General features: G+C 48.6%; 1 protein-coding gene across 2 annotated transcripts in view; it reads left to right on the top strand.

Moving 5' to 3' along the window:
• The first annotated feature begins 12 nt into the window (after positions 1–12).
• MORN5 (MORN repeat containing 5) overlaps positions 13–16,501 on the top strand; it is a 28,495-nt gene continuing 12,006 nt past the window's right edge. Inside the window, exons 1-4 of one of the 2 annotated variants that reach the window (XM_026009247.2) lie at positions 13–161; positions 3,393–3,540; positions 5,152–5,263; positions 8,230–8,361. In XM_026009247.2, the coding sequence (XP_025865032.1) occupies positions 115–161; positions 3,393–3,540; positions 5,152–5,263; positions 8,230–8,361 (439 nt within the window). In that variant the 5' untranslated portion in view covers positions 13–114. The remainder of the gene's footprint in view (positions 162–3,392; positions 3,541–5,151; positions 5,264–8,229; positions 8,362–16,501) is intronic. The other variant, XM_072748714.1, reaches the window with a different exon arrangement.

Below are 16,501 nucleotides of genomic sequence, written 5' to 3'. Positions count from 1 at the left end.
CAGTGCGCGGAGGGCCTGAGGCTCGCTTCGGCCCCGCCCATCTCGGTTGTCATAGCGAGGCGGGACGCGCTGAGACTGCAGGATCCCAAGGGCGCGAAGCTACAGGCTGGCACCATGGAGTACACAGGAAGCCAATACATTGGGGAATATGTAGACGGGAGGTAAGGGCCTCATCCGGTTCACTGTCTTGAGTGTCTGTGACTGGGGAAAGACGGCTGCCTTTTGGCCTTTGCACCAGACGCGTTCACAAACTTTACTGCTTTTAACCTTCAGGACAAGCCTTTCACGTAGGATTGTTTATTCCCATTTTACAGCTCAGGAAAATGAGATCCAGGGAAACAAAGTGACTTGCTCAAGGACACATATCTAATAAGCACAGAGCTGGGATATATTCATTCCATATATAGGCATGTGTTTGCTATCTGCCAGTTTTAGATATGGAGATAAAAACATGAAAAATGTCAAGATCCTCGCTGTTATGGACCCTACAGTCCAGTCAGTGTATTTCCAATAAACAAAGAAATGAGAAAATAATTTCAGACAGTGGCTTTGCCTGAATCTCCCCCTCCTCACAGCAACCCTATGAAATAGATATCCCCATTTCACAGGTGGGAAAAGTGAGGCTCAGAGTAACTGTTTAGCCTGCTCAAAGTCATCTGGTTGGCATTGAGCAGATCAGGTATCAAAATCCAGGCCTGACTCCAAAGCTCATGTGCTTTCTACTGTGCAGTCCTGCTCCTGAGCTCCTACAAAGGACACAACCAGTTGGGGCAGTCCTTGAAGCCTTTCTGGAGGAGAAAATATTTGAGACAGGCCCTGCAGGTTGGGTAGGATTTACATGAGTAGAGATGCAAGATGAAGAATGTTTCCAGGCAGAGGGAACAGCATGAGCAATAGTTCAGAGGACTTACAAGAGGAAGAGCAGGCAGTTCAGTTTGGCTGGAGTGTTGGATGTGTCTAAAGGAGAATGGGAGCCAGAGCTGGAAGGGTGGATCTGTGCTCTGGCATAGAGAGATTTGAGTACTGTGTGCAATTCTGTGGGTGGGAGGAGCCACTGATAGATAGATCCTTGGTGAGGCTGGGCATTAAGAAATCTAATTTATTTCATTTCTGTAGCCCTCTTCATAGCGCGTAGATCACTCAGTAAATATTGGCTGAATGAATGAATGAATGAATGAATAAAATTTGAGATATGGTAATCACATCCTCACTATGGATTGGAGTCTTTATCCCTTTGTTCTTTTTAACTTACTTTTAATTTATAATGAAGGCTTTTTGCCTTGAGTGAATAAAAGAAAAATGGGAGGGGAGGAAAGAGAGAGGAAGAGAAATGAAAGAAGGAGAGAGGGAAGCAGAATAGAGATGGCAAGATCAAGTCAGAGACCATAGTTGTCCTAGTAAGAGGCAGCAGGACCCTGGATTGAACCAGAGGCAGTGGGGCTGCAGGAAAGAGAAAGATGTAGAAGTTTGGAAATTTTTTCATTGCCAGTACTTGGCAACTGATTGGCTCATTCAGAGACTGAGGCTCATTCAGAGAACAGAGTCTCATTCAGAGACTGCCTCCAGTCTCAGGTTTGGTGCCTAACTCTAGGCTTTGAATCTGGATGATTCTAGTACCATTTGTTGAAATTGAGAACTCTGAGGAGGGGCTGCTTTGGAGGAAGAGAGGATGAGTTTCATTTGGGGTGAGCTGGGGATGTCTGTAGAAGGTCTTAACACCGATATCCAGTTTACAGGTAAAAGGGCGTGGATGCAGTTGAATCTCAGAGAAGGGTTTTGATGGAGACAGAAATGGTAGATGTGATTTCAAATAAACACATAAAGGAGAAAAGGCCTTCTGCCTCCTCTTCTGTCTCGCAGTAAAATAAACACAACATGGTGTGTGAATTCTTACTCTCTATGGGGATTCTGCTATTGTTTTATAGCTATTATTTCAATCAATTATCTCAACTTTGGGGATAGTATTGTCATTATCCCCATTTTACGGATGAGAAACTCAGGCTCAGAGAGGCAAAGGAGCTGGCCCAAGATCACACAGGCACAGAGGCAGAGCCAGGCCTGGCTCAGGCTTCCTGACTCCACGTATACATGGCTCAGAAATTGTGCCTCAATCTCAGCACTCTTCTACTTGGAGCCTGTGTGCAACAGTGGCATTTTCTGTCATCCCTCCAGTCACTTCACTGGCCCCTTCTGTTCCCTTCATTCCTTACACAGTAGCTGTTTACAGGGCACCGGTTCATACAGAATCATGATTCTAAGAACTGAAGGTACGAAGGTCTTCCTTTCCAGAAGCTTTGATTAAATAGGGAATATGAGGTATACAATTATAACACAAGGCAGAACGTGCTGAGCGTCCAACAGAAGTACAAACCAAAGCCAAAAGAAGTTCAAGTTAGAAGACATCTAGCTAGCAGGGGAGACTAGAGAAAGAATACAAGGATAAAGAAATGAAGGATAGTATTCCCTTTGACACTCGCTACATGTCAGGCCCTTTACTAGGACAATCGTTATACATGATCTGGTTTGATCTTGGGCATTCATCTCAGCCATTTCACACATGAAGTAAGCAGTTGGCTGGTCAAGCTGGGTGTCCCTGGCCTGTGCTCCTCTTGGGTCTGCTTCCTTCTGCATGGCAATTAACACATATTCTGTAATTGCTTAATTGTGTCCCTCACTAGCCTGTGAGCCCCCTCAAGGGCAGGGACTGCATAGGCCTTGATCACTATTGTCACCCTGGTTGCATCCAGCAAACCAGACTCAGCACTTACGGTAGGTGTTAATATGTAGTAGATGCTCTGTAAAGATTTGTTGGGGAAAGGAAGGAAAGAGGGAAAACAAAAAGTTTTAGGAAGGCCTCCAAGATGATACATCTAGAAAACAGTCAAGTAAGATTTAAACCCATGTGCCCTGTCTGAATTTCATCCTTGTCCAAATTCTCTATAAGTGGTAAAAAGGGGTGGGCTGGTCATGGGGGACAGGCCAGACACAGAACCAACTGCCAGGAACCCTGACCCTGGTCTCTGCTCCACAGTGCTTACTGTGTGGCTTTGAGTACATCCCTTCCTTCTCTGGGCCTACCAAGGGGTGTGCTATGGATGTGTGAACCCCAGGACAACCTCTAGGTGAGGGAGAAGACAAACAGACACAACTCTGTGGCACACCCCCCACCTTCAACAACAAAGACCCTCTAATTTTTGAGTTTTTGAGGAAAACAAAACAAAACAAAAATTTTGTTTTGAACAGAATATTACTGGGACACTAACATCTGAGGACTCTAAGGATGAGGTTCCCACTTGCTCTCCTGCACCTGCCAGCTCTGATCCTCCTGCACCTGCCAGCACTGATCCTCCAGCCACCGTGCAAGACCCAATGATTTCCCTTTGTCCTTGCAGGATGGAGGGTGAAGCTGAATATATCCTTCCTACCAAAACGAAATATGTCGGGGAGATGAAGGATGGCATGTTTCATGGCCAAGGAACCCTGTACTTCCCCAGCGGGAGCCGCTATGACGCCATTTGGGAAAAGGGACTGGTTGTGAAGGTGATCAGCCTGAGGAGGGGTGGTTGCAGAGGATAAAACCTTGGACAGGAAGAGCCCCTACTGTGGGGGACCCTGACCTCTCCATCTGGTGCCCACCTCTTTCCATTCCCTCTGCTCCCCTCCAAGTCATCTCCCAGACCTCTGAAATCCACTCCTCTGGACCCAGAAGGCCCCTGGAGAGGCCGTGATGAGTCTGAATCCTATTGTGCCACTAACTAACTGTGACCTTGGGCCCATGGCTTTCCCTATGAACTGGGGACAATAGTTGTACTTCTTATTGCTGCTATACCAAATTACTATAAATGCTATGCCTTACAACAATAGAAATTTATTACCTTATAGTTATGGAAGCCAGAAGTCTAAAATAAGTCAGCAGTGCTGCATTCCTTCTAGAAGGTGTAGGGGAGATCCATTTCCTTACCATTTCCATCTTCCAGAAGCTTCCTGCATTCCTTGGCTGGTGGCCATGCATCACTCTGCTTCCATCATCACATTGCCTTTCTCTGCTTTAGTCATCATCTTGTCTTCTATCACTCTGACCCCCTTGCTTCCCTCTTAGAGGGACCCTTGTGATTATACTGGCCTGACCCATATAATCCAAGAAAATCTTCCTGTTTCAAGATCCTTCACTTAATCACATCTGCAAAGTACCTTTTGCCATATAAGGCTAACATTTTTATAGGATCCAGTACGTAGATGTGGATATCTTTGGGGCACCATTAATCAGCCCACCACAATAGCACCAGCCACCTCCTAGGTGGTTGTGAGTGTAAATGAGGTGATATCCTTAAGCGCTTTGCTCAGTACTTGGCATACAGCAGGCACTCAGTGCTAGGTCTCAGTACTACTGCTACTATCATGACAAATCATCTAACCCATCTAATCCCACCTGGGATTTGTGGGCCATGCATACAATGGGGGTGGTGGAGCGCAGTAGAACCTCTCACTTTATATGCAAGAGTTTCTGTGTATTTGGGACTATGGTTCTCTCTGGGGAAAGATCTGCGTCTTTCATCGGTTTCACTAGTACCCACCTTTAAAAAGGTTAAGGAATATTCCTTGTTTAACAGCTTGGAGAATCCAGGCCCCAGGAAGGGGATGTGACTTACCCAAGGTCATACGGTGAATTAACAGTATCAGAATTTCCACCTACATTTCCTGATGCCCACACCAATGCGATCTCTACATCCTGGGGATTCCTTCAGCACTGGGGCAGCAGAAGCAGAATGTACATATTTGGACAAAGGGCTGTGACAGTGGCTATGACCTTTTTAACCATGACTGAATGTTTACTATATGCTAGGCACTGTGCTGAACACTTTGCCTGTACTGCCTCACTGAATCAACCTTGTTAAATATATACCATGACTATGCAGTTTTACAAAATGAGGAAACCAAGGGCTAGGTCATCTGCCCAGCATCACACAGAGTTGCCATATTTTGAGTGCCAGTCACAGAGCTCAGCACTATAGCCACTTCTTCTAATCATCAGCACCCTGATAACCAGGATAGCTATCACTTCTCTTCTGTGGCCATGAGAAGAGGAATAAGCCACCTCCTGCCATGACATCCGTCCTTCTCAAACCTGCATGTACGTTCCTTGTCTTCCAGGGCACATACACGTTCTCAGATGGGCTACAGTATGATGCGGAGCACTGGCATTACTGTGACAGCTATGATAGGAGGTTTTACACTGAGATCTGCTACGGCTTGAAGCCTGCAGGTACCCGGGCACCCTCCCTTTCCTTCACAACCAGACCGAGAGGGAAACAAAGGGGCCTTGGCCTATTGCAGTGACCCTGAGAGCCCCTCCATACCACCCGGGGACCACAGGCAGGGCATTCACCACTAGGTGTCTCAATTTCTCTCCTGCCAAATGGGACAATAGTATCGTCCACTTCACAAGTCTGTTATAAGTAAGATAATGCTGGAAAGTGTTTCCAGCGGTGGGTGCACAGCCCATCCCAGCTGTTTGTTACTCCTAATACCAGCTATAGCACGGAAATCAAGCAGCACCGAAGGAGCATGTGCCCTGGGTTCCAGGCTCTGGCTGAGGTTCTGTGTTGATCCTGTGTCACGAGAATCTCGTGATGACTCCGCCATGCCTGCCTTTCTGGTCTCATATTGTATAGGAGGAAGCCGAGGCCTGGGAGTCCAGACCTGCTTCCTGGTAGGGGAGCTCCCAGGGTTGGGGGGTAGCCCAGGTCTTCCTCGGTGTGTCCCCTGTAGCATCAGAGATCATGTTCCATCATGGGTGGTGACATGGGCCAAGGCTCTGGATTCGGAGAGCAGCCACCGAAGGGGTTCATCTGTGTCTCCGGGGCTCGTGCATGGTCAGCTGCACCTCAAGAGCAGAGCTGTTGGCGCAGCTGAGACAATACATCCAAAATGACAAACAGGAAAATGACTTTGCATGCTGTAAGAATAAACCCTAAGTCATGACATGATGTTGTATAGCTGACAGAGGCTGGAGCTGGAAGTTCTGAGTTTGAGTTCCAAGTTCCCTTTCAATAGCTGGATGAGCCTGGGCAAGCCAGCCTCCCTGAGGGCAGAAACCTCTAGAAAGCACCCAGGTTGGAGTCAGGCAGACCTGAGCTCAAACTGTGGCTGTGTCACCTTGAATCAGATAGTTGACCAGGTGAGCCTTTCCCCACTTTGCCTCCTTTGTCAGCTCCTCCCCCTGGCACTGTTATTAATTTGGGGGTTTCCAGAGCTCTCTGGCCTTAAGCCTTCTTTGGTAACATTCTGTGTCCTCTCCCTAAACAAGCCAGTTCACCTCTAAGCCTTCATTTATATCATCAGCTTCCAAACGGAGTTCAAAATTCCCAAGCCCCAGATTCCTGCAGCCAGCTTCCCTAACACCTGTATTTGGCATCCCTTCCCTTGCCTGCATGGAACTCATCCCCTTCCCTACCAGCCCCTTCTCCCATGAGGGATTCAGAGACTATCACCCCATCCACCTGGATGGGCCACGTCCTGCTTTCTTCCTTCCCAGTGCACAAGCAACCACCTGGTCCTGTGGATTCTACCTCTTACATATATTCACTCATGCGTTCATTAAATTGTTTCCTGAGCACCCCCATGTTCCATGCTATGGGGTAGGGGCTCTGTCTCACTCACTGGTGTGTCCTCAGCACCTGGCACATTGCTTGGCACATAGCAGGCGCTCAGTAAAGAGTTACCCAGGGAGGATAATACAGACATCACAGCAGGGGGAGGTGGGGTGTGGGAGCTAAGGCAATGACATTTAATTTCCTGAGCACCTACTCTGCGTCAGGCAGGGGCCCCTGCCTTCACGGAGCTGCCAGTCTAGATGCCACTCAAGAATCTTGTAAATGGCTCCTCCTGGGTTAGTTATGACAGAGCCTGGAATTTGTCGTGGGCCCACTGAAGCCTGTAGGTGAAGACAGAGCCCCTGGCCTCAGGCCCTCAGCTGTCATATGGTAGCTGGTTTTGTCAAAGGCTCATGAACAGTGCAGTGACCTTCCCCACACCCACCCTTCTCCTCCAGTGACTCCCAAAACAGCAACTTTATCTTAAGTAATCCATGGCCTTCCCAAGTCACAGAGCACCTGGCAGAGCCCTGCAACAGCCACTTCTCCACCTCAGGGGCAGGGAGAAGCTTAAGGCTGCCCTTTCCCCCTCCTCTCTGAGTATCTGTCAGATGGCACGAGCATGAGGCTTCGGGGAGAGGATGGCTGGAAAGTGCTTGGCATAGAGGAAGAGCTCAGGAACTGTTGGGCACTCGTGTACACAGGGTTATTGTTAACCAGCATCTGAACCCTGTGTGCAGGGCTGAACCCTACACCATGAGCAGGATGCTATGCTCTGTGGGCATCTAGCCCTCCGTCCAGAGGACAGGGATTTACAGGAAACACAAGTTAGAGAGAACCCGAGAAGTTATTTATTCCAGCCTTGTACCCATTACTCAGGTCTCCGCATTCCAAGATATACAATACACAGGGCAGCATGACCTACAGTGTGACCTATGGGGCAGATGGTTCCAGGGTCAGCAGCCTGACATAGAGCTTTTATGGCTGGGTGCCTCGCTGCTTCCTAGCTGGAGAATCTGGGGCAAGTTACTTGACCTCTCTGAGCCTCAGTTTTCTCATTTGTAAATGGGGCCACAGTACTGCTGTGAGAATTAAGTTAAGCATGTAATGAATTTCTGGGCACAGGATAAGCACTCTCAATGGCAGCCATGGTGGTAATTTTGCTGAGTCAAAGTTGATCCCTGCCCACCTGACCCATTTCTTCCTGCTCTTCTCCTGATACACACCTGGTCCCGCCCCTGCCGGGCTTCCTGAGTGAGGCCTGAGGGCTCATGCCTCTGGCCTTTGCCCGCCCCTTGCCTGCCTTCCCTCCTCCAGACACATCTATCCACATGGCAGACTGCGATGCCTCCTTGGGGTCTCTCTGCCTCCACAATCTATGTCCTTGTCATGGTGTCACTAGAAATGGAGGACGGGTTTGAGGGAAGAAGGTGGGGGACTAGAAGTCCCCAAGACCCTGCTCACAGAGCCCCATTCAGGAAGCTGCTCCGAGGCACCTCTCCTGTTGGTTTTGCTCCATAGTCCAACAGTGGTAACCAGATATTCCCATGGGTGACCAGACAAAAGAGGACTTTCGGGAGCCTGGGATTAGATTTGGCCTTGGTAATGAGTTAATTATCCACTGTATCCTTTCAAGGGATCTCTCAACTCACCAACATGGACCCACCTAGAAAGATCCCTCAGGGCTGTTATGACTGTGGAGATGGCTTCTATAACCCGACCACGAGGGTTGTCAAGGACTATAGGAATCGCTTTCTGAGAAACACAGGTATGTCCATTCTGACACCCCATGACACACGTTTACTCTTCTCTTGTCCACACTTAGGTGTGTGCATATGTGTGCACACACGTATGCATTTGGTAAGAAAGAAACTTCTGCCGACCAAAGACAGAAATTATGATCTGAAGGTTTCACAGTCAGGGGTTCTCATGGCTGATGAGTCTATACACAATCGTGGAGTGAAACAAAGGACATTAGTGGTTAACTGTGAGTACAGCACTAAACAGATGAAAGTACAGATTTCTGCATGCTATCCTTTGGCCAGTATTTAATGAACACTGGCTATATGCTAGACACTGTTCAATGTGGGCAGCAAAGCTGGACAAAGCTAGACACAAACCACCTTCCACATGGAGTTGATGTTTTTACAGGTAGCAGACAAGTACTAGAAAGGGTTGATTTCATTGTGGGAAAAGCACAATGAAAGGGGAAAAACATGGCCCTACATGAAGGTAGGGGAAGAAGTAAAGATGGGGAGTCCCAGGGAGGTGAGAGTGATGCTGTGGGAGCACAAAGAATGGGTACGTCATCCAGAATTGGAAATTCAGAGGCTTTCAAGAAGGAAATGGCAGCTAAAGTAAGACCCAAAGAAAAACTGGGAGTTGACCACAGGGCATGGGAAGAGGTTTTCCAACGAGGAAACAGCACAGGTAAAGGTCAAGAAAGTGAGTGATATCATGTGGTACAGCCAGGGGCGTACCTTGGAGGATCCAGAACTTCTGTTGGTAAGTGAATGTAAGCTGATCAGACTGAAACTTATAGTAACCAAATGCACAGGAGGCCAATGTACAAATAAGAATGAGAACATTTTCCTGTAGCATGGTGATTCCTAAACTTTTTCTTTCTTAGAGTCACAGTCCCACAAAGAATAAGGGAACTGCAGACCCTCTTCCTAGAAAACTGCCCACATGTGCGCGCGCGCACACACACACACATGCACACATGTGCATGCACATTTTACATAGTCTTAAGGGGGTTCTTCTAAAGACCCTGGTCAAGAAACTCTGCTCTAAAATGAGAGAAAAAAAAACTGCCAGAAAGGCCAGGAGGCCCAGACTGGCTGACGAGAGCCTCCTCTCCCTACAGGGACATTTCCTTGGTGAGTTGGTGGTGATCAGAAGGTTGCCTCGTGGGATGAGCACTGGGTGTTATGCTATATGTTGGCAAATTGAACTCCAATAAAAATAATAATAATAGTAATAAATAAAATGTAGCACACACAAAAAAAGAGGGTTGCCTCGTGGCACTGGCATGAGAGTAAATGGAGTTGTCAGCTGCTCTTGTGGCTCAATGCTGGGGCTGGGAGCTCAGATAGCCCTGCCCCACTGGTGCTCCTGGAGGAACACGGCAGATGCTCACACGCCAAGTCCCCTGGCAGTTTTCTTGAATGCCTTCCGCTTTTCCATTAATAAACTGGACTGTGTAGAGCACTAATTCTTCTGGGTGTCAATAGGCTCCCTATGAAGTTTCTGGATCAAGGAAACTGAAGAGATGCACAGTTATAAATAATGCTAAACCATTCCAGCTACTGAAGGGCTTCCCAGGGCCATACACTTGGTACTTTCCTTCCCAGCTATAATTAAGTCCTCCTTTGTGTCAAGAATCGCTGTCTGTCTCTCCCCCCAGACTGGAAGATCCACGTGAGCAGGAGTTCTATCTGTCTCTGTATCAGGCAGAGTCCAGTCAGGAAAACAGAGAGAATGTAGCATCAGGGGATACTGGAGAACGGAAGAAGCAAGGGGAGGACATCGAGGACACAGAGAGAGTAACAGCCGGGAGCAGCTAGCCACCCTCTCCTGGAGGGGAAACCAGAGACTGGGATACGAAAGCCTACAGGGTCAAGAGAGGGACCCCCCCCCCCGAGAAGGGGCAGCCCAGACCTCTGAGCAGGGCCCACTGCCCAGCGGGTTCTCTGGAGAGGGAGCCTGTAGAAGCCGGGTGTGTAGGGGGGAACAGGAATTGGAAGTGAGTCAGCCTTGCTGACATAACACTCACATGAGCAACAAGCCACACAGAAAGGAGTGGGTCCCTTCTGTCTCCGCGTGTGTGCCTTGCAGCATCTAACTGTGGGGTCCCAGTCCCGACTGCAATGTGAGAATAGCAAGGTAGGTTTGGAGCCAAGAGTAGCTGGGCCCCTGGCACAAAGCCCCCACTGTCTTGTTGTGGGTCAGCATCCACACACACTCCCCTGTCCTATAAAGATATCACGTGTGTGCCTTTCTGTGTAATAGGCTGCAAGTATCCTTCATGTGACTACAAAGATGCTCTCCCCTTTTCTCTAAGGGGCGAGTTCCTTCCCCTCTCCCCTACTGGGGGTTGCCTGGGGGATGAAGGGCCGTAGGGCGATTGAGCTGGGAGGTGGGGGACACCCTCATTATCTGGCTGGGATGCAGGGTGCCAGTCAGGAAAAAGGTATCAGAAGTGATGGGTCTTAAAGAATGAGCAGGGATTTCGTTAGCAGGCATGTCGGGGAAGGGCATCCAGGTAGAGGGAACAGCACATGCAAAGACACAGAGGCATGAAAAAAAAAGTCACGACTGAGGAATCAGAAATTGTGGCTCCCAGAATCCTGGGGGCAAAAGCCATGCTTGGTAATAAAATTGAAACTTTTATTGGGATGAACAGATAGAGTACTGGGGAGTTTGAGAGCAGTGGAGATACTGTCAATCGTGAGATTGAGTATTTGATGTGGAGTATTTGACGTGGAGACCCATCAAATGTACTGCCCCAGAATGAGCCTGCCTGGAAACTCTGGATGACTATGAGGTGTCGGTGTAGTTTCAGCAAATGCAGCACTCCAGTGGAGAGGGCTGATAATGGGGAGGCCATGCAGGCATGGGCATAGGGGGCAATGCAGAAAAATCTGTGTACCGTCCTCTCAAATTTTTTATTAGGGTTTTATTTATTCATGAGAGACACAGAGACAGAGACATAGGCAGAGGGAGAAGCAGGCTCCATGCAGGGAGCCTGAGGCAAGACTTGATCCCAGGACCCTGGGATCATGACCTGAGCCAAAGGCAGATGCTCAATCACTGAGCCACTCAGGTGCCCCTCGTCCTCTCAATTTTGTTGTGAACCTGAAAATTGCTCTAATAAAAACAGCCTTTTGAAAAATGCATCGTAAGAAGGGAAGGCCGTTCTTAGGAGGTTGGGAGAAGGATGGACACTGACTATTTGGTCAACAAACATTTATTAACTGGCTGCTGTGGATCTGACTTTGGGTGAGACAGCATCATAGAATCTTCTCTCAGGGAGCAGGAGAAACTGATAGTGGATTAGAGTTGCCATGAGGGAGCATAGTCAAGATACCTAACCTGGAGGCAGGGTCAGCAGGCCAGGGAGGTTCCCTGGAAAGAGCGGGATCTAATGGGAAGCCTCAAGAAGAGGAGACAAGTACAGCAGGGTTGGGAAAAGTAAAAGGCTGAGGGAACAGCATGTGCCAAGGATAAGATGGGGGAGAACAGTGCACATTTAGGGGCTACGTGTTGTTTGGGAGTATGAGACAACAGTATGTCAGGTGCAGAAGAGCAAGAGAGGAGGCCCCTGGGTGGGGAGTAGCTTCCACCTGAGGGCAGCGGGGGAACAAGGAAATGTTTCAGGCAGGCAGAGTAGCAATGGATTCATCATTTAGAGATTTCTCTGGTTGCACAGAAAGAAGGGGCCAGACTAGGATGAGGCTAGACAGGAAGGCTGGCGAGATGGCAAGAGAGGGGCATCCGAAAGCCCCAGGCCTCAGTGCTGTGTGCCAGAGACCCATGTTCCAACCCGGCCCCACTCTGGAGCTGCCTGCTGGCTGACCATGGGCCAGGCGCCTTACCTCTCTGGGCCCCTTGCTCTCTTCATCTGTAAAATGAGGGAGTCGGGCTGGATAATTTCTAGGGTCCTTCTGACATTAAGAGTCTACAATGGAGGAGTAAAGGGAGCCACGGGGTATTTTAGTCCTGATATTATAGGACAGATGAGTTTGTGGAGTGTCCTGAAAACCACTAAAAGGAGTCTCTGTTTATGGCCACCTAGTCATTACCTTTGACTCACCTCATCCTGCTGGGGACTGAGTTGGACTTCTGTCCATCTCCTATTTTCTCCAAGGCCCTGGTCTGCCTCCACAAACAGTGCTTCATGTTGGCATTCTGAAGGTACAGGGCTGCTGGCTTTGCAGGCCCACAGTGGTGCCCCAGGCAGTCCTGGGATAAACAGAGTGGACTGAGCCACTGCTATTATGAAGTGCATGCCACTCGGGGATACTCTTTTTATAGGAGATCATGGGCTGGGGCACCAGCAGGAGGGTTGCCTTTGGTTCACGGTTCACCTTCGGGCCTCTCCTCCCCCACCTCACACTGGCTTCACTCTCCCCAGGCAGAGAAGCTTCCTTTAGGCCTGACTTGAAAACCTTAGCCCCCTGAACCACAAACTGCTGAGTGGCAAGCATGCTGGACAAACCCAGGTTTGTTAGACTTGGGCTTTGAGAATGCCTTTTTTACCTGGGGAGGCTGGTCTGGTACCTGCTTGCTGGATGGTGGTGAGAACCTAAATTCATCCTTCCAAGCATCAAAAAGCCTTTGAGTGCAGACAGGGTGCCAGGCCTTGGGGATCTGGGCAGGCAAGAATTCTCTCAGACCACAAGTCTCAAACTTTTGGACCCTGGCCCAAAGTAAGCAACCCACCACACACACAAACACACACACATTGGTGCATATTCTTTGTATGTAAAATATACTAGGATATTCTCTATTTTTTAAAAACGCGGGTTGCTAGACACTAAATGGATTTCACAACCCTCAAAAGGATTGGGACCCACCATTGACAGATCAATGCTCAGACAGCCTTCCCTAACCCACCTTTTCCCATCGCCTCCCTCTCCTGCACTGTTGAGTTAGATATCCCTCCTCAGTAAGCCTCTCGAAAGCATTCAGCCCATAGCTGTAGATGATCTTTATTTGCCTAGCTTCCCTCCTTAGACAAACAGCTTCTTGAGGGCAGGGACCATGTAATTATGCCTGATTCACCCCTGGGTCCCCTGCACCTCCCACATGCAGCTAATTCAATGTTTCTGGAAGAAAAGCAGGCAGGCAGGCAGAGGACCTACAAGCCCCTCATGTTCTTCAACAAATTATACAAAATGTAGTCCCTGGCACATAAGAGACAACTTCTTATGTCGAATAATCAAAACAATCTATTATGTTTCTCCACACCCCCAAGTTTTCAAAGCCACTTAAGCTTTGAAAAGCTTTAAAAAACTTCAACATCAAGACTCTCAGGCCCACAAACCTCTGGCCAAATCTGATCTGTGTAGTATTTGTTTGGCTGGCCCTGTGCTTGAAACTGCTTGCGTATGGGCGCCTCCGCAGGGCACATGAATTCCAGGTCCCCACCTCTCCCTGTTGGTGGCAGTCATTTCTCGTGCCACCTGAAAGTTCTCACACTCATGAGCACTCTATCTTCTGGGACAGCCCCACACATCCAGTAAACTGGGAACAGGGAGGCCTGAGATTAGGGAACTAGATAATGCATGATGTCTAACAGCCCAGTGAAGGGGAGGCTGGACTCAAACCCACTCCCATCTTTTTGCAAGGCCCATGGCCATTCTCCTGCACTCTGCAGCTGCCTCTGCTGGGACCGTAAAACCACACAAGGCAGCAAGTCAATGCAGGCAAAATTCCAATAATACAGCTGAGACAAAGCAAAATAGAGATGGCATTAGGACCTGCCTCCCTTCGGAGGCTGGGAGAGGTCAGAGGGACAGGCTGTGTGGCGGTTACAAGCCCATGATCTAGAATCCACACCTCTGGCTGGCCCCTGGTCCTGGATCTACCACTGGCCAGCTGTGTGACCATGGCTAGTTTTGCTTCTTGTCTCCTTTTGGAGTCTCTGTTTCCTCATCTTTAAAATGGGTGTTCTAGTAGTTAACTGAATCTGGAGGGGTTGCGGTTAGGAAAAATGAGATTAAGTATGTACAACACCTGGCACAAGGCCCGTCCGTGTCCAGGCTTCAGTGACTGTTATTGGATGATTCCTCACTCGGGCTGGAGACAATTGAAGAGAGGGAGGCCCTGGGATCCACTGAGATTTTTATGGGTGCTCGAGAGACAGGGAGGCTGTGGGAAGGGAGGAATGAGACTGGGTATGCCATGCTGTCAGCCCCCTTGGGGGTTCTCCTGGGGAAACGAAATGCTACTGAAATGTTGGGCGCTGCAGGCTCTTGATTATGGCGTTTAGACCACCCTGTGGTTCATCTTCCACCGTCCTGTCTCTTCCACCCCACGTTCCAGCTCAAGCAGACTAGCAGCTTCTGCTGGTAAACACACCTCTGTTCCCACCTCACACATTCCTCCAGCCCAGGATGTCTTTCCCTCGTCACAGTCCTCCCACCGCTCTGTGCTGGGCATGTACCAGGAGGCCATGAGAGAATGGCACAGGGCACTCCCGGAGCATCCACAGCTCAGAGAAGGGAAGCAGAGAAAGGCATGAATTGCGGAGGATCCTTGCCAGGCCCCTGCTCAGCACTGTGCCTGCTTATCTCCTCTGCTCTTCTCTGCCAACCCAAGTGCCTCCCTCAGTTTGCAAAGAGGACACCTGGTCTCAATACTTTGCCCTAGTCATTCGCCGGTGACAGAGTCAGAGATAATCCCAACTCTTGCCCAAATTCTGTTCTTTTCAGCTTCACATCCTGGTTTATTCCTTACTCCTCCATATCCCTTCCTCCACAGAGCTAGGCCTCATGCATGGTTGTCCCTCCACGAAGCACGGGTTCTGACCCCCAGGGAGCTCAGTGATGTTCCTAAATGGATGAAAAGGCCCATTTTAGAGTCTTAAGACAAAAAAACACTACAGTCCCCATAATGAGACGCTACCTTTTTTGATAAAGGGTCCTTTACATACTGTGGGCCAATAAGGGAGCTTTGGAAGATATTTGGGATAATTATCTTTAATATGGTGGGAAGCGGGGAAGTTAACCCTTACCCTCCTGCCCAGCCCTCTCATTCTGCTCAGGAAGGATAAGCCAGACTCGTGTTAGCAGTTTCTCGTGTGTCTCTTCGTTGTGTTGTAGCGTTGTAGCGGTTGCTTGCCTCAACGTTACTGGTAGGGATAATTTGCAAGATAACTGCACCACTAATCCTTACTCCCTCCCTGCAATTAATGACACCCCATGCGAGTGTCTCAGATGAAAGGCACATTATTAATATTCAAAGGAAAAAACCCTCGTAACCATTTTAACATATACAACTAACAATGAACTAAATTTGCTTTGTGGAAGACAGAGAGTGAGCATCCCAAATTAGTTTATGTAAAAGCTGAAATTCTTCCCCGAAAGGTCTCAGTACCATCCTCAAAGAATATCCTGATCATCAGAAATGCCGTCAAGATTCCCGCCAACATTATCCTCTTTGTTGTCTGAAATGTCGAATCAAGCACATCTGGCAAATGTCCTAGAGCTCACAAATCTTTCAAACAGCGTATAATTCCCAATGGTTAAAGAGATAACGCCACCGCTTAATCGTGCTGCTCTTCAAAATAGCACCAACTTTCCTTCAATCAGAAACAATGGGTTTGGCTTCTTAAAAATATCACATACCAGTGATTATTTGCAGAGAGGGCCCCTTTGCATTTGAACCTGTGGGTTCCAGACTGAATTTAAAATCAAGATCGCCAGCCTCATTTGAATATATTTTCAATTAAATGGACAACGGGGGAAGGAATATGAATTGGGGTCTAGAGAGAGACCTGGACGGTATGACTCGAAGTCTTTGGGAGGTGCTGGCTGGCTTTCCCCTCACACCGTGGTGAGAGCTGACATTGGCTGGGCATTTCCCATGCACCAGATATCCAACTAAGACGGTGGTGGTGGGGAAAATGGGGGGGGGGGGGGTATTGTTCCTGTGATCTCTGCTTGACAAAGGAGAAAACTGAGACTCAGAACTAAGGCTAAAGGATTTCCCCCAGGAAATGGCAGGAACTGGGATTCACACTTGGGCTCATCTGCCTCCAGAGGTTTTTCCACTTTGCCAGGCCAGCTCCTAGGTCATCTTCCAAACATCGCCTATCTGCTTGCTGCCTAACTTTAGAAAAGTTGCACAGTGAATATCTAGAAATGAAAGACCACTTGGTCGTCTAAAGTTCTCTGGCATTA

Source organism: Vulpes vulpes, chromosome 2 (assembly GCF_048418805.1).
Source record: "Vulpes vulpes isolate BD-2025 chromosome 2, VulVul3, whole genome shotgun sequence".
Classification (NCBI taxonomy): Eukaryota; Metazoa; Chordata; class Mammalia; order Carnivora; family Canidae; genus Vulpes; species Vulpes vulpes.
The sequence above is the reverse complement of the archived record's forward strand: the minus strand, read 5'-3'. Positions and strand labels throughout refer to the sequence as shown.